The sequence below is a fragment of the Apodemus sylvaticus genome, chromosome X (genome assembly GCF_947179515.1).
Source record: "Apodemus sylvaticus chromosome X, mApoSyl1.1, whole genome shotgun sequence".
NCBI lineage: Eukaryota > Metazoa > Chordata > Mammalia > Rodentia > Muridae > Apodemus > Apodemus sylvaticus.
Genome location: NC_067495.1, coordinates 61,403,521 through 61,428,028, shown reverse-complemented (window position 1 = coordinate 61,428,028; position 24,508 = coordinate 61,403,521). Strand labels below are relative to the sequence as shown.

The 24,508-nt window shown below is 38.5% G+C and overlaps 1 protein-coding gene and 1 pseudogene across 6 annotated transcripts in view; both read right to left on the bottom strand.

Moving 5' to 3' along the window:
- Kif4a (kinesin family member 4A) overlaps window positions 1-24,508 on the bottom strand; it is a 105,553-nt gene that overhangs the window by 74,465 nt on the left and 6,580 nt on the right. For all 6 annotated transcript variants that reach the window (XM_052170162.1, XM_052170160.1, XM_052170166.1 and 3 more), the window contains 4 exons: window positions 21,914-22,104; window positions 19,616-19,708; window positions 17,188-17,354; window positions 16,893-16,987 (listed from right to left, as the gene is read on the bottom strand). In XM_052170162.1, the coding sequence (XP_052026122.1) occupies window positions 16,893-16,987; window positions 17,188-17,354; window positions 19,616-19,708; window positions 21,914-22,104 (546 nt within the window). The remainder of the gene's footprint in view (window positions 1-16,892; window positions 16,988-17,187; window positions 17,355-19,615; window positions 19,709-21,913; window positions 22,105-24,508) is intronic.
- Window positions 6,308-12,964, bottom strand: LOC127675435 (heterogeneous nuclear ribonucleoprotein A3-like; annotated as a pseudogene).

The window sequence follows — 24,508 nt, the reverse complement described above, 5'->3', positions numbered from 1 at the left end:
CACACACACACACACACACACTGTGTCATAAAAAGTTGGTCAGTGTTTGAAAACACAGTTTGGAATAGTTTGTAGTATATGCGCCTAGCATCTCTACTTGTAGAAATTCAAAATGGCTGGGCATACTATACTTTCTTTGGTGAGTTTATACTAAGTGCAAGATGTCAGACACAAAGGAGTCCATACTGAAAAATTAATGTAGGACTAGAGGTTTGGGCTGTGGTTCTTCTTTAAGGGGCTGTGGTTCTTCTTTAAGGAGACTAGAAGAGAGCACAGTGGAACTTCTGGGATGCTTCTAACACTATTTCTTCATCTGGGGGCTCCTTATGTGTATTCCCCTTAGTAAACAACTCACTGAAACAGTATGAGTATCACTGGGACACTTTCATACGTGCAAACTAATACTTGAGTGGACTAACACACTTGCTAACTTCCTGCAATGCATTTGTAATCTAATTGTAATGGGAAATGTACTTACTAACTGAAGGAAGAATAATACCTGGAAAAAGCAATTCAACAAGGAACGAAAAAGGTCTATAAACAAAAATATATTCAACCCATGAGGCAACAATTTCACTTAGCAAATCAGCAGCAATATTTAATAAAAAAAGGAATAATCTCATGCTGTGCCTTTTTGGGAATAAGAGAGCATCTATTTTAAAATTTTGTATTTTGGGGAAAGATATAAAATTGAAGGTATGCCACATGCCCTATATTCCCAAATCTAGTCGACTGCGTGAGCGTAGCCTGCGAGACGTGATGAAGACTGTTCATTTGTGATGCCTCCTCCAGGCTGCTCAACAGCATGGCTATTACTATGTGTCGGCTCACGGGAGGAAAGCATTGTGCCCTGTCTATGTAGATGGCTGCCACGGCATAGCAGCCGCATGCTTGGGTCTCAGTGAACAAAGGAAAATTAGATACCCAAGGAACTAAACAGCCAGAGAGTAGAAGCAATAATACTAAACCACAACTTTTGGGTTTTTTTTTTTTTTTTGAAGTTGAAGGAAAAAGATAACTTAGTATTAAAAAAAAACTCAAAAGAAATAACTAAAGTAATTAGCTACTATTTGCCAAAAACAATGCCATTTATCATCCCAAATAATAAAATATTAAAACAATTCCAATTTAATTTGGAAGCTAGAGTCCCATGAGAAAAACAACTTCATAAACCCAGGTTTTATTCTTCGACACCCTTCTTCCTCATGAATAAAAAAGGCAAAAGGCAAGAGAAACAATACCAATAAATATTGGCAGAGGTAATTTTCTTTTTACCCATTTAATATCAAGAAAACTCAAAGAGTGTAATCAATAAAAATTGTATTGGAACAAATATATTACCAAATGGATGAATTTCAAGAACATAATGTTGAAGAAAATAGTTACAGAACACACATACATAATGAAGCCATTTTTATGTTAAGTTTAGAAATTGGCAGAATATCAGTACATGTTGCTAAAAAGTACAAGAATAGAGAAATTAATGGAAAAGACAAATGTGACAGCCCACACTTAGAACAGTAGTTAAATCTGTCCCTTAATCCAATGTAACCTGACCTAATTCCTTAAAGACTGCTTTGGCAAAAACCCTTGAAAACCGCAGTGGGAAAATCTATCCATTTCTCAGCTTTCATTATGTAATAACAATGAAGCATTTGCCACAAATGACAATCCCTTTCATACAGAAACCCACACCAGGGTATCCATGTATCACTCTGGCTCCTCGATGTCATTATTTGAGTACTTTACTCCTGGCCTTAAAATGTAAGTGTTCCTCACTATTATGTAGTGTTGCTTTCTCATTATCTAGTTGCATAATTTTCAAATATATGTCCCTAGACCAGCTGTTTCTAATATCTTATCCAGAATTTAGGACCTCCTCCTGAACATTTTCTAATATGTATTCTAAATCTGACACATTCCAAATCGAATCCAGAAGTGTTTCCTCTGTAATCTCCTTTCTACTAGTCACTTGAGAGCAGGGGGCATTGCAAGAAAAAGCACATTAGGTGATGTGATTATTGTTGTAGATATCACACTCACATAAACTAAGATGACCCCAATGCCTCTAGGAGATCTTCCGAAGCCAACGTTGTGCATGTGGCCCAGTATGGGTAGTCATGGGTATGTGACACACTCTGCTTCATCCCTGCCTTTCTTACAGTTCTTGGCATCTTTCACCTTATCTAGGCCTCAACTGTGGCATTTTTCATTACCTTCTTTGCCTCAAAAAAGAGGAAATCATTTGAAATGTAAATAAAAATATATCGAATAAAAAAAAATATTAAAAAAAAAAATCAAACCAGCCACATAGATATGCCTGCCCTCCTCACTCTCAATAATATGGCATGTAGCAATATTCTGACGGGCTATACATCCACCCTCTCTGCAGGTATTAGGGAGGAGCCTGGCAAGTTTCGTATTTCACAACAGGTAGAAAATGACTCCTTCTAATAGAGGAGGAAGACTTATCTTTGAGAATGGAAACTGACATAATTCCATTAGTAGACGCTACACCCATATGACCCTCTTCCATACTCAAAATGACTTCAAACGCTAACAAGCACCTACCAAACTCCCTGCAGTGTTAATTTAACTGACGAAGTACAGACATATTATAGCATAATTTGTCCCTTTATTAGATACAAACAAAAGCATAGAAAAAATTAATAGTTACAGTGAGGCTACCAGTTAGTAGGACTTCTGCTAGTTTCTAACTATGAATATGTTTAGTTGGCGTATCTCTCAGGATTTAGGTTTTACAAATGAGGCAAGAAAAAATAGTAGGCCAAAGACAAGGCAAGAGTAAGCCCCACCTAAGTCACACATCAGGGAGGTTCAGACTGGGGAATCCTAGAGGACAGCCTGAATTCTTCAGTCAGTACATTCCCAAGAATGTGAGGGGAAAGAAGGGATGGAGGAGCTATCAACAGATTTTAAAAGATCTAGGGATCAGGATGATGCACCTCCTCACAACTGTACCCTCAGTCTTTGCTAACAGGGACAGTAAGTAGAATGAGTTCAAGGCCAGCCTGGGCTTAACAGTGAGAACCTGTCTCAAACAGAAAACAAAACCAAGGGCCTATCAAATAACAAAGTGTGAGTCTTATTTATATTCTTATTCAAATAAATAAAATCTGAGACAATTTAATCGAGTAATTTTAGGCAAGAGTCTTTTAAAATGAGTGCTTTTTATTTTTTTGAAAAGTTAAAAATTCCTTAATTTTTTATTCCTGGTACCACTACCACAATTTACAGGGCAATATACCTGATGTAATGAAAAGAAAAAGAAAAAGCTACAACAGATGAAAAACCTCAGGGATGTACATCTAACGGACACTACACTGCATTCATCAATAGCACACCTTTTGCAAACTGGCTATGACAGACCTGAACAGGAAGGCTTTCCTGTTTAAGCTGCAGTGACTTTCCTGAAGGTGCATCATCATTCCTTCTGTGGCAGATTAGTTCCACTAATGCATTTGACTGTCGCAAAGTAACCTGCAGCTCAACAACTTGGTCTCTCTCCTGTTAAGAACTGTAGCAGTTTCTGTTTTATTTTAAAGCCTTCTTGTAACCATATACACTAAAGGTGTGCACCACCACTGCCTGGTGTTAACTTTTTTTTCATTTTAATATTTTTATTTTCTTTATTCTTTGTTTACATTCCAAATGATTTCCCCTTTCCCAGATCCCCCCTCCCCATATATCCCATAAACCTTCTTCTCTCCACCCATTCTCCAATCACCTCCCTCCTTTTTCTCTGTCCTTATATTCCCCTCCAACGCTAGATCACTCCTTTCCAGGATCAGGACCCTCTCCATACTTCTTCATGGGAGTCATTTGTTATGCGATTTGTGCCTTCGGTATTCAGAGTTTCTGGGCTAATTAATATCCACTTATCAGAGATTGCATTCCATGTGTATTCTTTTGTGATTGGGTTACCTCACTCAGGATGATATTTTCCAGATCAAACCATTGGCCTAAAAATTTCGTGAATTCATTGTTTCTAATTGCTGAGTAGTATTCCATTGTGTAAATATACCACATTTTCTGTATCCATTCCTCCTTTGAGGGGCATCTGGGTTCTTTCCAGTTTCTGGCTATTATAAATAAGGCTGCTATGAACATAATGGAGCATGTGTCTTTATTGCATGCTGGGGAATCCTTTGGGTGTATGCCCAGGAGAGGTATAGCAGGGTCCTCCGGAAGTGTCATGTCCAGTTTTCTGAGGAACCTCCAGACTGATTTCCAAAGTGGTTGTACCATCTTACAGCCCCACCAGCAGTGGAGGAGTGTTCCTCTTTCTCCACATCATTGCCAACACCTGCTGTCTCCCGAGTTTTTGACCTTAGCCATTCTGACTGGTGTTAAGGTGAAATCTTAGGGTTGTTTTGATTTGCAATTCCCTAATGACTAATGATGCTGAGCACTTCTTAAGGTGCCTCTCGGCCATCCGAATTTCTTCAGGTGAAAATTCTTTGTTTAGATCTGTACCCCATTTTTAATAGGGTTATTTGATTCCCTGGGGTCTAACTTCTTGAGTTCTTTGTATATATTGGAAATTAGCTCTCTATCAGATGTAGGGTTGGTGAATATGTTTTCCCAATTTGTTGGTTGCCGTTTTGTCCTTTTAACAGTGTCCTTTGCCTTACAGAAACTTTGTAATTTTATGAGGTCCCATTTGTCAATTCTTGATCTTAGAGCATAAGCTATTGGTGTTCTGTTCAGGAACTTTTCCCCTGTGCCCATGTCCTCAAGGGTTTTCCCCAGTTTCTTTTCTATTAGTTTCAGAGTGTCTGGTTTTATGTGGGGGTCCTTGATCCACTTGGAGTGGAGTTTAGTACATGGAGATAAGAATGGATCAATTCGCATTCTTCTGCATGCTGACCTCCAATTAAACCAGCAGCATTTGTTGAAAAAGCTATCTTTTTTCCACTGGATGTTTTTGTCTCCTTTGTCGAAGATCAAGTGACCGCAGGTGTGTGGGTTCATTTCTGGATATTCAATTCTATTCCATTGGTCCACTTGTCTGTCACTGTGCCAATACCATGCAGTTTTTAACACTATTGCTCTGTAGTATTGCTTGAAGTCAGGGATACTGAATCTCCCAGAATTTCTTTTGTTGGTGAGAATAGTTTTAGCTATCCTGGGGTTTTTGTTATTACAGATGAATTTGAGAATTGCTTTTTCTAACTCTGTGAAGAATTGAGTTGGGATTTTGATGGGGATTGCATTGAATCTGTAGATTGCTTTTGGCAAGATGGCCATTTTAACTATATTAATCTTGCCAATCCACGAGCATGGCAGATTTTTCCATTTTCTGAGGTCTTCTTCGATTTCCTTCTTCAGAGACCTGAAGTTCTTGTCGTATAGATCTTTCACTTGTTTGGTTAGAGCCACACCAAGATACTTTATATTGTTTGTGGCTATTGTGAAGGGTGTCATTTCCCTAACTTCTTTCTCAGCCTGCTTATCCTTTGAGTATAGGAAGGCTACTGATTTGCTTGAGTTGATTTTATAACCAGCCACTTTGCTGAAGTTGTTTATCAGCTGTAGGAGTTCTCTGTTGAAGGTTTTCGGGTCACTTAAGTAGACTATCATGTCATTTGCAAATAGTGATAATTTGACTTCTTACATTCCAATTTGTATCCCCTTGACCTCCTTATGTTGTCTAATTGCTCTAGCTAGAACTTCAAGGACTATATTGAAAAGATATGAAGAGAGAGGATAGCCTTGTCTATTCCCTGATTTTAGTGGGATTGTTTCAAGTTTCTCTCCATTTAGTTTGATGTTGGCTACCGGTTTGCTGTATATTGCTTTAATGATGTTTAGGCATGGGCTGAATCCTGTTCTTTCCAAGACTTTTAGCATGAAAGGATGCTGAATTTTGTCAAATGTTTTTTCTACATCTAATGAGATGATCATATGGTTTTTTTCTTTGAGTTTGTTTATGTATTGGATAGCATTGATGGATTTCCATATATTGAACCATCCCTGCATCCCTGGGATGAAGCCTACTTGATCATGGTGGATGATCGTTTTGATGTGTTCTTGGATTCGGTTGGCAAGAATTTTATTAAGTATTTTTGCATCGTTATTCATAAGGGAAATTGGCCTGAAGTTCTCTTTCTTTGTTGGATCTTTGTGTGGTTTTGGAATCAGCATAATTGTGGCTTCATAGAACGAGTTGGGTAGAGTTCCTTCTGTTTCTATTTTGTGGAATAGTTTGAAGAGTATTGGTTTTAGGTCTTCTATGAAGATCTGATAGAATTCTGCACTGAAGCCATCTGGTCCCGTGCTGGTGTTAACTTCTAAAGTCATTATAGCTCCCACCACCACCAGAATTACCTCCACCAAAATTTCCTCCTTCATTGTAACCATCATATCTATCTTCTTTCACCACCACCATATCCAAAGCCTTGGTTTCCATATCCCGCTCCTCTACCTCCATAAACTCTTCTGCTACTGTAACCAGAACCACCACCATAGTTGCCACCATCACCTCCAAATCCATTATATCCACCATCACCTCCTCCATAACTATCTCTGCTGCCACCATCTCCACCACCATAGCTTCCTCTTATACCAGTTTCTTCCACCACCTCCAAAGTTTCCTCCACAACCCATAAAGTTGCCAGACCTACCTCCATGACCTCCCTGTGATCCAGCAGACTGTATCTCTTGTTTAGAGAGACTTTTTTTCACTTCACAATTATGCCCATTAATAGTGTGGTATTTCTGAACATCAATGTTATTAACTGTGTCATGATCATCAAAAGTTACTAAAGCAAATCCTCTTTTCCCCACTCTGCCTGTCTTCCATAACTTCTATGGTTTCAATCTTGCCATACTTTTCAAAGTAGCCTCTCAGCTTATATTCTTCCCTATCCTCTTTAATGCCACCAACAAAAATTTTCTTCACTGTTAAATGGGCACCAGGCTTTACAGAAACCTCTCTAGAAACAAACAGCTCTCTTTGGTAGCACGGCACAGCAGTCAGCCTTGTGTGGCAGAGCACACACGGCAGCACCCACCTCTTCAACACAAGAGCAGGTCACAACACCAAAGCCTCAGGAATATTTTGTTTGGGGATCTCACACAGTCTTTAAGTGTGCCCCATTTCTCAAAATGTTCTCTTAAGCTATCATCTGTGGTTCAAAGCTCAGACCCACCAATAAACCAGCTGCTCTGGTTCCTTTAGATCACCCCTACACCCGCCCCGGGCAGCTTGCAGCGGGCGGTGGCAGCAGCAGCATCGCCCAGAGACAGGCTAGGGGCAGCTAGGTGGCAGTTTTACCTCCATTTTGAGACCAGACTCGCCTCTTCCAACTCGAGTTCAATATGGGACCCAGAGGAAGAGGCCTTAAAATGAGTTCTTACTTTTTTACATATATACCCTGAAATGAAACAAGACATCTGGGCTTAGTTTAATATTATCCATCCACTGCCCCAAATCTGACTACCTCACCAAAATGCTATCAGAGGGAGAAAGGACATAGGATGCAGGTGAGACAAGACTGGTCACATTGTTAATCACCATTAAAACTGCTCCACATATCTAGGGGAGTCATCACACCATCCAGACCACTTTTATACATGCTCAGAAAACTTTCTAAAGGGGAAAGAGAAGATACAAACTCAGTATCAACCCAAAAATCCATACAAGGAGTACACAATCCAACAACCCAAGCACAAAGTGAAGGAAGAAAAATAAAAGCATACAGCTAGGCAGACAGTCTCTCAAATGTAAGGGAAAGTAGAGAAGATATACAACCTAAACAAAACACAAAATTAACACATAGGTTAGAATACAAAGGAAGCCTATTTGCAATATCATGTCAAATTTGAGAATCTACACAAAATGAATAATTTCCTGAAAAATACAAATTAGCAAAATTGAATCAACATATTAAAAATCAAATCACCAAAAACACATTTGAAAAGAATCCAAATACAGTATAAATGGTGTTAAAGCAAACCTGAAAGCTTTCCAAATCATTTTATATTCAAACTAATATTAGATGGGAAAGCACATATACCAAAAAAGTTATAGGCCAGATTCGCAAAAGCTATAAGACATATAACTAAGACAGTAAATCCAGCAGGAGAGAGAAAAAATAGCCTCTCATAGTCAATTCAGTATATTATAGAAAATCTATTTTTAGAATTCTATCAACAGAAAGTAGGAGAAGGGATACTTTCTCCTTTCTAATCAATGATAAGTGATAAAATACAACACTATTTTACTCCTCTCTCTTATTTTTGTTGAGATGGTGTTTCATGTAGCCCAGGCTGGTCTCCAACTTATTATGTAGCTGAAGATGGCCCTGAACTCCTGAGTCTCTCGTTTCTACTTCCACATGTTGGGAATATGGTATACCTATTATATCTATCTGGTACTCATTTCTTATTTTAAAATTATACAACTAGGGCTGGAGAGACGGCCCAGTGGTTAAGAACACTGGATGCTCTTCCAGAGGACCCAGATTCCATTTCCATCACCTACATGGTGGCTTACAACTCTCTTCTGGCCTGTGTGGGCACCAGGCACATATGTGGTACATAGTCATACAAGCAGGACAAACACCCATAACACATAAAATAAAATAATAATTTAAAAGTGCAACTACTTGCAAACCAACAATAAAGGACCCCTTTCTTAACTTGATAATGGCTGCATGCTATAAATGTACAGTAGATGGTCAACAGTAAATCACTGGGAACTTCCTGGCTAGAGTATTTAAAAAAGAATGCCAATTACCACTGGCACCACCCAGCATAACCCTAATGAAGTTAATGAAAGAAGTGAGGCCGAAATATTTGAAATGAAGAGACAAAAGTGTTCAATCAAAAATAACGTGACATCACTCTGGAGGCAGGGGCAGAGGCAGGTGGCTCTCTGAGTTCAAGATTAGCCTGGTCTAACAGAGTGAGTTCTAAGCCAGCCATGGAAAGGCCAAAAAAAAAAAAAAAGAGGAGGAGGAGAAGGGACAGTGGAAGCCACTGAGACAATCTCAGCAGATGAGAGAAGAAAGCAGTGAAGCAAGGTAGGTAGGTACCAGAACAGGATCAGAAAAGGATTCTTTTCAAACTATGTAGACACAGAAAACAGAAAATCCTCAAAATATCAACAAAGCTCTATAATATGCTGCAGTAAGCCTAACAAGACAAGTACATTAATAAGTTGTATCAAGACACCTGCAAATTTTACCCAAATTCTCCTTATTAACTGAACTCCAATTTTCAGTACTTGATGATCTCATTCCTAACAAGACAAGTAAGTAAATAAGTTGTATCAAGACACCTGCAAATTTTACCCAAATTCTCCTTAACTTATTAACTGAACTCCAATTTTCAGTACTTGACGATCTCACTCTAAAATTCTCAGAAAGCAATTCTGACAAACGAAAAGTCAAGGGGAACTTGACTTTCCAGAGTAAAACATAACATACTCCTGACTCTTTAAAGATGCATTCACAAACAAACTGATCCACAGTTCAGAATAGTCTAGAAATAAATCCTTCTTTCAAGGGTTTTTGTTTGCTTGCTTGTTTGTAGTCTGGGGACTGAACGTAGGGCCTTGTGCCTGCTAGGCAAGTGTTCTACCACTGGGCTATGTTCCCTGCCTAATCAACAATGCTGTTCAGAACATCTGTGCGCCTGCCCTTTTGTAATCATGTTTTAATTTCACTCCAGGACATACTTAGGAATGCTTAGAAGATGGTAAATATGTGCTTATAAAAGAACTTCTTTTTAATAAGCAGTGCATAAACAGGATATCCATGTAAAGGAAAAATGACCCTCAATTCTTATCTCATTTTATAAGCAAAAACTAATTTAAGACCCATCACAGAACTAAATGCAAATTAAGTCCATGAAACTTCAGATAGGAGCACACTCAATAATTTTGTAGTAGACAAAGATTTAATGGATAAGACACCAAAAAACAAAAGAAAAAAAATTGATAGCTTAGACCACATCAAAGTTTTGTTCAACAAAAGACATCATTAAAATAGGTACAATGGGGCCGGGCAGTGGTGACTCATGCCTTTAATCCCAGCACTTTGGGACAGAGGCAGGTAGATCTTTGAATTTGAGGTAAGCCTGGTCTACAGAGGGAATTCCAGGACAGCCAAAGAAAAACCTTGTCTCAAAAAACTGAAGATGTGATGGTTTGGTGGGTAAAGGTACTTGCCACCAAGCCTCCTGATCTGAATTTGATCTCATAACCCACACAGTAAGAAAGAAACAACTCCGAAAAATTATCCTCTGACCTTTACATGTCTATCACAGCATATGCTTGTGAACATACACATATACACAAACATACACATACAAAAACTACAAAACAAAATAGGCAGGAACCAAGTGTAATGGTACCCACCTATAATTTAGCAGTCAGGGCCAAATACAAGAGGATCCACAGCTCAAGGCTATCTCAGGCCACTTAGTGAGTTCCAGGAAGCATGAGCTACAAAAGAAACCCCTATCTCAAAACAAACAAACAAACAAGCAAACAAACAAATGACAGGTAACTTGCAATCTGGAAAAGAATATTTGCAACCCAAGTACTTCCTTCTTAAACCCAGAAAATATCAAGAACCAGAAACCTCAGCAAAAAGATGGAAAATTCAAATTCTGAAAAAGGCAAGAAAGATATGAGCAGACACTTAGGAAAAAGTAGAGTAGCTGGTAGCCAGTATTACTAAAAGGGAGCCAGCACAAGTCATCTAGGAAGTGCAAATTAAAACTATGAGAATATGCAGATTGACACCTATTACAATGTATGAAGCAATCTGAATGATGAAGACAGGAACAAGTGGGAACTCACTGGAGATATGATAGCAAATATATTAGAGAACTGCTAATCAATATAAGCACATATTTACCATCTTATATTCCTAAGTATGTCATGGAGTGAAATTAAAACATATTCACAAAAAGGCATGCACACAAATGTTCTGAACAGTATTGTTCATAATGACTAACATTTGAAACAAGTCAAAAGGTAATGGAAGTCAAATCATTGTCTAGTCAAAGTCTAGAACATTATTCAGAAATACAAAGAGACAATCATTAGCCAAAGCAAGAATATATATAAACCTCAAAAACATTATGCTGGGCTGAGGAGCACAGCTCGGTAGTACAGCACTTGCCTAGCATGGGTTCAGTTGTCAGCAATACAAAGCAAACCAATGGCCCAGAGAGGCCATTATGTGAAGCTATGAGGGTGAAGCCTGGATTGCATTGGAGACCCCAAGATGCTGGAGATGCCAGAGCTGTGGGATATCTGCCAAGGAGAGCTGTTAACAGGGTATGGAAGCAGCCCAAGAGTGAGAAGTGTGTTACAGTCAACACAGTTGAAAGGAGTTGAAGATCTGAAGAGTGCTTTGACATCAGGCAGAAACGTAGAATGTTAAGTTTGCTCTTAAGGTTTTTGGTCTTGCTTTGTTTCAATAGCTCTTCACTATGCTCTCTTTCTTCCCTTTTGGAATGGTAATGTGCCATTGTATGTTGGAAGTATGTGATCTGCTTTTTGATTTTGATTTTAGAGGGGGTTACAGTTAAGAGAATATATGAGTCTCAGAAGAGACTTTGAACTTTTAAACAGTGTATAGAAACTTTTGAAGTTGGACTGAATACATTTTTGCATGATGATATAGTTACAAGCCTATGGGGGCCAGGGAGCAGACTGTGGTGGTTTAAATAAGAATGGCCCCCTATAGGCTCATGTACTAGATTTTCTACTTTTAATATGCATGCACATACACAGACACACAAAAGATTTTATGTGTCTATATAAAATCTTGGATCCATAATGAGAGAAAACATATTTTTATTCTGACTGACTTATTTTGCTTACTATCATCTCCATTGGGTTCCATTTTCCTGCATGCTGAACAATTGTGTTCTTTGGCTAGAACAACTAAAGTCAGCCTTATTTTTTCAATGATTCATTTATTTACATGTGGGCATCTGCATATCTGAGCATGTGTGAACGTGGAGGCCAGAAGATAACATTGGGTATCTTTCTCTATTGTTTTATGCCTATTCTTTTGAGGCAGGGTCTCTCCTGAACCTCAGACTCACATTTTCTCTACTAGGATGGAAGCCTGCAATCACAACGATGTTCCCGTCTCCACCCTGTTCTGAACTTCAGGTATTAGCAAGATGTCTGGCTTGTTACAAGAGTGAGTGCTATAATCCAAACCGTGGTCATGATTGCTCTGCAAATTCTCTAAACTTCGGAGACATCTCTCTAGCCCCAGTCTTAAGGTCTGTGGTCTGGTCTGGCCTACAACTTATCATCCTTTTGCTTCAGTTTAATGTTTTATTTGTTAATCTTTTTAGTCATCTCTTATACTTGACTGGATTAGAAGTGTGGCCTCTTTTGGAAATAGTGTCATTGGGGTAGGCTTTGAAATCTCAAAAGCCCATACCAGGCCCAGTCTTTCAGAGTCAGCTAGTCTCTCTCTGCTTGCAGATTAGGATGTAGATCTCAATTCCTTCTCCAGCACCATACCTGCCTGCCACCAAGCTCTCTGCTATGATGATAATAGACTAAGTCTTTGAAACTGTAAGCCAGCCCCCAAGTAAATGCTTTCTTTTATATAAGAGTTGCCTCAATCATGGTATTTCTTCACTGTAATAGAACACTGACTAAAACAATTGTTAAGTGATAGACACAGTAATTAGCATGATGTGCTAATCATTTCATAATGAATTTATATTGCTAAAATATTGCATTATCTTGAACATATATGATGTTTATGTGTAAAGAATAAAACTCAATAAACCTAAAAAGAGAGGAAAAAAATCACTCTAACAGTAGCCAATTCTAATTAGCAAAATAGTTGATAGAAAACATACATAATATTTGAGGTTTGCTCAAGCAATGAATAAATGCTAAAGCAGAGTTATAAAGTACCTGGGTGTCGAAGGTGTACCCCTGTCCATACATGAAGCCCTTGGTAAATGATTGAAGTCCAAGCATTTAAGGAGATGTGAGACTGGTCACTAGCCTATCCTTAAGTTTGTGTGAGGGCAAACTAGACAGAATATAAACTGTACAGATTAGTTCAAGAAATCTACAGGACTGAAACTAACCAAATGCCACCACCAAAAATCAAGGAATAAATGAAAGCACAAAAATAATGTGACCATGCCAAACATGATGAAAAGCTCTTGACAAATACCCATACATAATAAAAGTAATGCTCACCAACCCAGACATGTGCTTCCTCAACATGGTTGGAGGCTTCTATGAAAAATGCACATCACACATAAACTTAAAGGGAAAAACCCTGTATTTTCTCTCAAGATCAAGAACACGACAATATTCACATATACTACTTCTACCAAATAATGTACTGAAGCTTCTTCTAGAAGGACAAATAGGCAGATAAGAAAAAGAAGTAAAGAAATAAAAGTATCCAGATTGTAAAGAAGTAAAATTCTCCCTTCACAAATCCTGTAGAGAGCCATCACGAAACATCTAACCAAACTATTAGAACCAACAAACAGGGTAGGCCAATGGATACAAGATCAACTTACTCAACTCAGTAAACAATTTTAAAAATGAAATTAACAAAACAATTCCATTTTAATAGTTTTGAAAAGAATACTTAGAAATAAAATTAACAGAACCATTAAAGTAATACTTCAAAAAAAAAGCTCATTAAAAGATAATAAAGAAAAAAGATAGCATTCACAATTGTGAGACTGAACAGTGCTGAAGGCAATGCTCTGCACAGATCTGCAGATTAGGTATGGCAGCTATGAAAGCTCCTGCTGGCTCCTTTGCAGAAATCGGTAGGTTGATCCTCAAATTGCCATGGAAATTTAAGGAACCCTGAAGAACCAATGCAATCTTGAAAATAAAATTGTTGGGGGTGTGTGTGTCATATTTCTCAACTTCAAAATTTCACTCCATAAGTATAGTAATCAGGTCAGAGAGGCACTTGGGAAAGCAAAGGGACCCAGAGCCACCAGCTAGTCTAATCACTTCACAGGGGAAAAAAGAAGTCTTCAAACAAATGATACTAGATAACTAGATATCCACATGCACAGGAAGGAAATCTTAACCTCACATGCAAAAATTATTTAAAATGAATCAAATATAACTGATAAAAATGGTCATTTTCCCTAAGAAAATATACAAATTGTCAATGAGTATGTGAAAACAATTGTTAGCATATAGATGAAAACCACAATGAAATACTATTTTATACCTATTAGGAGGGCTAGAATTAAATAAAAAAAACCAACATAAAATTGGGCTGGAGAGATGGCTTGGTGGTTAAGAACACTAACTGCTCTTCCAGAGTTCCTGAGTTCAATTCCCAGCAACCAAATGGTGGCTCACAAACATCTATATTGGGATATGATGACCTCTTCTGGCATGCAGGTAAGTAGATGTACGCAAATAGAGTACTAATATACATAAAATAATTAAATCTTTTTAAAAAGACATAAATACCCAGTGTTGTAGCACATGCCTTTAATCTCAGAGACAGGAGGATCCTTGTGAGTTCAAGGCCAGTGTGCTCTACAGAGTGAGTTCCAACAGCAATTCTATTCATATATATATGATTATGAATATATGAATGCGCATGCCTGTAATCCCAGCACTCTGGGAGGCAGAGGCAGGCGGATTTCTGAGTTCTAAGTCAGCCTGGTCTACAGAATGAGTTCCAGGACAGCCATAGTCAATAGGGTAGTGGCACGTGACACATGCCTATAATACCAGTACTTGGGAGGTAGAGGCAGAAAGATCAAAAGTTCAAGACTTGGCTATATAGTAAGTTCAAGGCTAGCCTGAGCTACACAATGCTTGATTGAAAAAACAAACAAGCCAGGAAGTGGTGGTGCACACTTTTAATCCCAGCACTTGGGAGGCAGAGGCAGGAGAATTTCTGAGTTCAAGACCATCCTGGTCTACAGAGTAAGTTCCAGGACAGCCAGGGCTTTACAGAGAGGCCCGGTCTTGAAAAAACCAAAAAGAGGAAAAAAAGAAAAAAATAATCAAAAAACAAACAAACAGCAGGGCATTAGTGGCACACACCTTTAATCCCAGCACTCGGGAGGCAGAGGCAGGCGGGTTTATGAGTTGGAGGCCAGCCTGGTCTACAGAGTGAGTTACAGGGCAGCCAGGGCTACACAGAGAAACCCTGTCTCGAAAAACCAAAATAAAACAAAAACAAAAAAAATAAAACCAAACCAAACATGCAGCATTAAGCATAATAACCAATGAAACAAAGACAAACAAAACTTAGAAACCACTCAAACACCTGTCAAAGGAAGAATGCATCAATAAAATGTGTTATTTCTATAAAATGAATTATTAATTTCTCATAAAAAGGAATGAAGCATTGATACATGCTATAGCATGGATGAATTATAAAAACATGATTTGAGAAAACAGTCAATGAATGAAGGGCTAGGGCTATAGCTCAGGATTAGCATGCACAAGAACCTAGGTACTGGCTCAAAAATATCAGTCAATGAAAACAGGGCACACACTGTAAAACCTTCTATAGAGATGCTCAGAAGAGTGATTGTAGAGACAGAGGATTCATTATTGCCAGGGCAGAAGCAAACTGGCTGCTAATGGGTATCAGCTTTGCTCAGGAAAGAATATAAACATCCTAAAATGTACCTTGGTGATGGTTAAACAACCATCATCACCTTATAAATATACTAAAATTCACGCATTGTATATTTTTTAAAAGGATTGGATTTTCTTTATAGAAAAGAAAGTTAAAGTGGAGTTAACCAATAACCTAGCAATTCCATTCCTATGTATGTTTTCAAGATATATTTAAAAGTTTGTCTGAGGTCAGGCACAGTGGCACACACCTTTAACTTTAGCACTCAGGACACAGAGACCAGGCGGATTCCTATGAGACCTGGGCCTGACCTACATATTGAATTATGGGTGAGCCAAAAAATAGAGTGAAAGCCCTTTTCTCAAAACAAAAACAAAAACAAAACCAGTTTGTTTGTATGAAAACTTATACTTACAACAGCCAACATTGGAAAATTGGTGAACAGGACAAAATGTGGTCTATCCATGCAAATAAATATTACTCAGCAATAAAATGAATGAAGTACTGATTAACATGCTACATGACTTTGTGCTAAGTGAAAGACATCAATTACCAAAGATCAAATATTTTCTTTGGAGATAGATGGGAATGGGGGGTGGGCACTAATGGGTTATGGTACTTCTCTTTGGGGTGATAAAATATTCCGAGATCAGGCAGTGGTGATGCCTGCACAACTCTGAATATACAGAATCCATTGGCATGTACAGTTTTAAATACAATATGTGAGTTATATTCAACTATGTAAATCCCACCCATCAACTCAGAACTAAACACCTAATAAAAAGAAGGTAAGGATCTTTAAAAGTATGAATATAAAACAAAATGGGCATGTATAAAACTCATCCAAAAATGAAAGCTCGATGCTGAATTAAGAGCTCATGCGTGTCACTGGGCTACTGTCATACTAGACGTTTCCAATAGCATCAGCTTTCATACGACTTGAGCCATGCTGATAAGGTTTACACATGACAACATCTGCAAGGGACAGCGGGTACATGGAACAGTGAACTGGAATATTTTAATTATAAGTTGGAAGAGATAAATTAAGACTAGAATTTACTGGACCAGATGTAAACCAACTGAAGAAGAGATTCCAATTTCACACTTGAATTTGTGAATCAGCACAAGGGAGAGGAATCAATTTTCACTAGTTTTGAAAGTCATCTCAAATTTGAACTGTAGACACTTAGAAGATGAGCTGAAATAGTCCCTTCAAAATACCAACAATAGCAACAAAAGCACGCAAGGTTTCACAGAGAGCTCTGACCATGATTATCTCACCCTCTTTCAGGCGATCTCCCTCAGCCTTGGTTTTCTTCTGTCTTTCTGATCCAGCAAGATCTACAAGATGCAGCTTGGAACGAAAACTGCTACTTCTGTGATGATAACAGGAAAGACAACAGTGAAAACAATACAGAAGCTTAAAAGCAGCTGAGCTATCAGAGCTCACTGGCTAGCTTTCGTGTCTTTCGAGACAGCCAAAGCAGCTCCAGCGGTCATGAATGCTCATCATTCCAACATCTGAGTGTCAAATCAACCTAGGCGGCCACCTAGCATTTGCAATACTGTAACTTACTTGTCATTCTTCTTCCTTTGCTCGATGGAGATTGTAAAAATGGCATGAGATCGAGATGACTGGGAGTTCATAGCTGTGGAGGCCACAGTCCTGGAGTTGTTACCCTGCTCTAGACAGGAAACAGTGTCCGAGGCCTCTAGCACAGTCTTCTCCGTCAGTCCCACAATCTAATTGCAAGAGGGAAAAAAAGGCTTCCTTGAATCCTTCTTCTAATACTTGAATGGAAATACAGGGATTAGCAAGTGGAAAATGCTTTCCTATTCCAGGAAAATATCAGTATACACAACGGTTGTAAAAAGGAGGACTTTTAAACCAGGAACTCTGTGATATTTGGAGAACCAAGGTGTCCAATCTTCCCCACAAAGTTGAGAAAAGGGGTGATAAGGACTAGGGAAGTCATGAGGTTCTCCTAGCCTTATCATGCTATGACACTATTCCTAATCTAGTTCTGTGACTCTAATTTCTCTTCCTTTATTTCTAGCTGCTGACTACTTATCCTTTAGAATCAGTACATTATAAACCAAAATCATCTTGCTTCCACTGATACCAATTCTCCTCACTACTGCTCCATGTCTATGAAAAGCACTATCCTCAAAGTCTCAAAACTAAATCATTGTCAGTTCCTCCCACTCCTTCATATCCATGGATCACCAACTCCGATACTCTTGGGAATTGATTATTTCCTCTTTGTTTGTTTTTAAACCACATCCACAGCAATATTACCTTGCGTGGAAAAACAAGGCAGTGATTTCCCCCAATTGCATCTTTACCAGCGTAGTCTTTCTCCCTGTCAAGTCATTTCCAGTCAGCCTTCCGAAAAGGGTAGCATACTACTAACACTTATATTAGATGATGAGGATACAAAAAAAAATCCTCTCTGAAGTTCCAGGAGCAACAAAGTTGGAGAGATAGACATGTAAGATAAAAGCCCACTGTGAGGAGCCAGGGCAATGCTTCCTTCAGAAGGCTCACAGAACTGTATACTGTTGGTAGGGGTTGGGGGTAGGGAGAAACTGAACTGCTTAGGCTGGCTTCATAGCCTTTTCTGACACATCCCCTTTCATTTCCCAGACCAAGTCTTATTTACCTTTCCTGCTAGAGTTACCCCTCACTATAAAAAGTCTTTCTTTTTTACAGTTCATTTATTGTGCAAGGATATGTGTATACACGCCCAGCTGCTACAGCAAGTTCTCAGGCGTCAGTTCTCTACTTCCATCTTGTGGTTATAAGGCTTGGTGGAGAGCATTTTTACCTGCTGCACCATCTCAACAAACCTATTTCTTAAATGCTATCCTAAAAAAAATGTTTACAAACTTGCTCTTGCTCCAATTTGTGTCAGGAACACAAACTTTTGTGAATCACGCTATGTTGCTTCAAACAATGCCTGGGTTTTAAATTCCTGCCTTCAGGCGGAGCATATAAAAGATCTTAAGACATGGTCGACAGGTTATCTGACACAGCGTTCTTCTTGGTGAGAGCGTATATTTTGCCCAGGTTTTGTCTTCACTATCCAAATTTTTTTCCTTGATATTTCAAGCTTACAGGGTCTGATACTTCAAGTCTGGCTTTAATACCTGGATAACCACATAAGGATCCTGAAGGAAAAAAGCCTCAGACGAACAAGCACCTCCTCTTTGCCTGCACCATAAATGGTCACTCTCTGTTCTTTGTGAAGAGGAATGGGGGAAGAAGACAGATAAGCTATGATTTCTGCATATTTCTTCAAATCTGGACTCCTTGATTTCATCCACCTCTAGCCCCTGAATCTTCTAGTCCTAAGTACTTAACTACTGCGCCTAGACCATGTGACCAAAGCTCTCCGATAAATGATCATCTCACTATAGGGTATGTGTGCTACACTTGTGTTTAATTTTCTACTTTTTTATATCAGTCTAGAGCCCAGTACAGTGTCTGTTAGTGATTTCCAGTAAAATTTTCTGTGACCATGGCTATCTCTCACATCTGTTATAGACAACAAAGTAGTCAGAAGCCACACAGAACGGTGTCTCCTTGATAAGTGGTGAGCGTGCCTAAGGAACTGCTTGTTCAATTTTAATCAATTATACTTTAAATGCCTCTTTGGAGCACGTGGCTACCATACTAGAGAGCTTAGTTTCAGAATCCTGTAAACAATTAATGTCTAATTGCTGCTACATGCTTTCAGAAGTAGCAAGAAAATGATGAAGCTGAATTTTCATCCCATATAAATACTCATCTAATAATTCTAGATTAACTAAAGGAATTAGTGCTAAACAGAACCTGAGATGTTAGCAATAATTCAAAACCACAGTGGTAAAGAAAAGGACATGAGCTTTAGTAGTTACCAACATTCACAATAACATCAAAAAAAAAAAAGAGAGAGAGAGAGAGAGAGAAAGAAGAAGAAAAGAAGGAAAGAAAGGAACAAAGGAAGGAAGGGAAAACACACCTTTATGCCTTCCTTAGGATCCTCCCGGATATTTATTTGAGAAGCTTTCTCACGAGATGAACATAGGAGATCCAAAATTTCTTCATTATAAATCTGATATTGTTGAAAGAAAATGGCAAAATATGTTAACAGTGGCCATCTCTGTGTGGACCTCAAGACCATAAGTAATTTTTTATACAGTTATAAAGGCTGTAATGGACACATGTATAACTGTGGTAAAGTTCTTGTTATGTCTGCCATTCACAGACCCTGAGGGTGATCCCTAGCCTTGTAAACAAAATAAGCAAAGAGAAAACAAAGGGGAGGGGAGGGGAGAGGAGGGGAGGGAAGAGGCAAGGGGAGAGGGGAGAGGAGAGAGGGGAGAAGGCGGGGAGGAAAGGGGAGAACTAGAGACAGGAGGAAACAGGAGGGAGGAAAGCAGGAGAGGGGAAGAGGTAGAGAAAAGAGAAGAAAATAAGGAGATGGAGGAAGAGAGCGGAAAAAAGAAGCAGGGGAAGGGGTAGAAGAGAGAATAAAGGGGAAAAGGAAGAAAAAGGACTTTATATGCATTAAATTGTTTTTTTTTTTTTTAGGGATAAGTTCATATAACAAATTAATACCTGCTTTTAAGATAGTCACTTGGAAATAACAAGTACATGAAAAGTTACATTTGGTGTTCAGTTCTTTACAAATGATTCGCATTATTTATTTAATTATGGATATGCTTGTATATATATGGGCATGCATATGTGAATGCGGGTGCCTGTAGAGGCCAGGGGCATCTGATCCTCCAGAGCTGAGGGGCTGAACCTGGGACAGGTTCCTCCAGGACTGAACCTCCAGCGCAGCCTGTGCTTTTCTCCACAGAGACACCTACCTCTCCAGGCCCCAAATTCGGTTCCTAGATGATATCATAACAGCATCACTTTTACCAATTTAGTCAATTAAAATGTAAGCATTAGTTGCTTACAGGAAGACAGGGTGGAAGTTGGGAGCAAGGGAAGAGAGGGTTGTCACTAATAAGTGGTGAGTGTGCCTAAGGAACTGTGTGTACAATTTGAATTAATTATACTTTAAATGCCTCCTTGTAGCACGTGGCTACCATACTTGAGAGCCTAGTTTCAGAATCCTGTAAACAATTAATATCTAATACTTCAATAAAACAGTAAAACTTTAAATAATTAAGAGAGGGTTTCATGTGACACGAGCGACACTACTCTTATTGCTCATGTCACTATTTACTATGCTAGTTTCTCCAGTCCTTTGTATGTTCAATTACCTTGACCAAGGCTGGATTAATCAAGACTAAGAAAGCTAATCTGGGTAGGGTTGGAAAGATGACTCAATGGTCCTCTACTGTTCTTTTAGAGGACCCCAATTTGGTTCCCAGCACCTATGTCAGGCAGCTCACACCTGCCTATAACTCCACGTGCACAAACCCACATACATATAAACACAGTATTTAAAATAAAAAACAATAAAGGGTAATTGTAATCATCTTTAACGCCCCTTCTCATTTTATCTCATATCTGATAACAACGCAATTTGACGTGAGGATGAACTATTTACACACAATTTATGATTACATGCATAAACTTTATAAGTTTAATTACAGTTCCTCATATATGTATATCACTGCATCACTTCAGCAGAACCAATAAGTTAGCTTCTCAGAAGCCAGATTCTCTAAATATGCCTTATGCCTTTTGGTGTCATGAGCTTAGATACAATTGGACAGTAATTTTATACTGATGTACACTAGAATTCAGGTTCCTATAAGGACAGTGGGTTTAAAACCTGTTAGTCCCCTGATAGCTCCGAAATACATGATCTAAGTATCCAAATCAGGGTCTGGCACATAGTAAGAGCTCAATAAGTATCTGTTGCGTAAATATACATTTTTATCACCACTTACACACAGCATAATATTTTGCCTGATTTTTAATAACATTCTTCATGGAGTAGCAGCATTATAATTCAAGCCTTAGTAGTGAAGTGAAATGGAGCACTTTTCTGCAGACTCCACAGAGAATCAGTGATACAAGCCAAACTAAAATTAAAGAATTCCTCTCATATTTTTGCACGGCAGTGCCAATTCTTCTAACAATCAGATGAAGTAGATAATTCTAATTAAGAAAAGAACTGGGTAGCATCCAGATCCAACTGAGCAAGTAAGTTTTTGCTATCAATTTATTAAAATGCAATTTACTAAAAATTCAATTTGCTGATTTGAGTCATGCCAAGAAAAATCTCATTTGGATGTATTTTCCTACTCAAAGATAATCTTGAATTCAGAATAACTGGAGAGAAATCACTTACCTCCAAGTAAGACACTTTCAGAGTAAATTCAAAGTCATTCTTTTTATTAATTTCTTTGAAGATCAGTTGTATTACCCTGGGAATAACCCCAATGGCTGAGTCCTGTTCTTGTTCTGCAGTGTATGCACCTCCCATTGAATAAGTTTTTCCAGATCCAGTCTGCCCATAGGCCAGGACAGTTGCATTGTATCCTGGCAAAACAGAAGCCATGTGGAGAGTAGTGCTCAAAACTGTTCATCCAGTCAATATTCAGCCATTTCTTGTAACAAAACTGAGGTTGCTTTCTTAAGACAGTCTATTAAGAACAGCAAATACAAAGCAAAGTTCTGTGTGTTCTAAGATTTGACTTCCTCAAGAGAAGCAAAGAAAAATACTGACCTCTGACTGGGTCACCTTTTCAAAGTCCTTAAGAGCTAAGAAGTCAAATGTAGATTCGACTAAGATGATAAAGGCATGGTAAAAGCCTTTCAAAGATTTATACTTGAGTATTTCTACTTCCGATCTTGAATAATTCTGAAGTATGGAAAGTAAATACAAGTCTCAGCCAGGCTCCACGCGCACACAGTATTTAAGTATAACTAAATGTGACATAGCTCCTGTGCTACCGTGGAGGCTTACGGCAGAGGTGTTCATGAGCCAGGCCTGGCAGAGCTTCCCTGCAAATGCCAGCACTTTCAAGTTTAAGCCTAAACCGGGTATGATAGAACACGCCTTTAATCCCAGAACTCTGGAGACAGAGGCAGGACAGTCTTTGAGTTTGAGGCCAGCCAAGTCTGCATAGCAATAGTGAGTTCCAGGACAGCAATGGTAGAATAGTAAGACCCTGCTTAAAAAAAATCAAGACTAGACTAAGTTACATTAGGAATACTCTGTCTCTAAAACAGGACAGAATGTTTTTTAATTGACTAAAAATTATTGATATAATTGACTGAAAAAAGCAGGTTAAAAGTAATTCAACTGTAAGTAAAAATGGAAAAGATCAAAAGGATATCAACTCACATTGTGATCATTTGCTGTGACCAATAGTAAGGTAAACAACTGAGTTTTTTCTATTGACATTTTATAAATTTGTTTTTTTTTATTTTTACATATGTGTACACTGTGACTGTCTGCAGACACACCAGAAGAGGGAATCAGATGGTTGTGAGCCACCATGTGGCTGCTGGGAGTTGAACTCAGGACTTCTGGAAGAACCAGTCAGGGCTCTTAAACTCTGAGCCATCTCTCCAGTCCACATTTTATAAATGATTACACTGGATGCACCATGGAATAGTGACAGTATTTCCTATTATAGTCTATATAATTTATAATGTTTGCAGAAAGATAGGTAAGATGTCTATCTGTTTGAGCTTAGTTCAAGTGAAAGTGTTATTTTCTAAATCCATTTTTATATTTTGTCTTACCAGAGAATATGAATTACTATGTGTGCATTTCATTTTATCCCATAAGTCTTAAGTTTTGATTGGAACTGAAGACAGAAAACTCTAGCTATGGGCTATTGAAACTTTACATTATTATAACTCACCAATTGATTATAAAGTAGGAACTAAAGAAACTACAAATTCAAATGTGCTTCAACATGTAATAAATACCTCAGAAAGTAATCCCGTAAAAAATAATTAGACATTCTAAAGTCACTGCATTGCAGTTAAAGCTCTCATCTACTATTTACCCAAATAATTTTGGAGCTTGAAAAGAAAAATCTTGGGGCTACAGGGGAGGTAAGAGGAAAGGGGAGGGGAAAGGAAGGGAAGGGAGGGCAAGGGAGGGGAAAGGAGGGGAGAGGAAGAGAGGGGAGAGGTTTCTGCTCTAAATGAAAGGTCTTAAGCTGTAAATTGAAGTATATTGCTGTTATAATCTGATATGACTGTGGGGCAAGAGAATAACATTTTATAACTTTCTACTAACACCACAGATAGGTATAAACTGCAACATCTTGGGAAACCAGGTTTTAGTACCGTGTCTTAAACACTCTGGACTCTGGTACCAGGAGTCCAGAGTATAAAAGGGTGCTATTGAACTGATGTATATTAGAATAACTTTATTTTTTACCATTGTCTTCAAATAATACAGTTTAATTCTCATGTTTCCCAGGTTAAGAATTCAAGAAAAGGGGCTGGAGGGATGGTTCAGTGGTTCAGAACATGTACTACTCTTCCAGAGGAACTAAGTTCAGCTCCTAAGTACCCACTTCAGGTGACTCACAACCAGCTCCAGGAGAATCTGACACTTCTGGCCTCTATGGGCACCTGGACTCATACGCACATACTCAACAGACAGAGAGAAAGGCAAGCAGGAGAGCAGGCAGGTAGGCAGGTAGACAGGCAGGCAGTTAGACAGACAAGACAGACAGATAATTAAAAAATGATAAAAATAAATAAGAATCAAAAGTATAACTATTGACACTTTTACTGCGTTGTGGAGGTATGCATTTGAGGAAACTGACCCTCCTGATAGTGAAGTCTAAAAAATAATATTTCAGAAATGGCTAAAGAAAATGGAGAGGGTAGCTGGCCACAGTGTCTCAGGTCTATAAGCCTAGCATTCTGGAGAATGAAGCAGAAGAAATTAGCTGCCAGCTAGTCTCGACTGAAT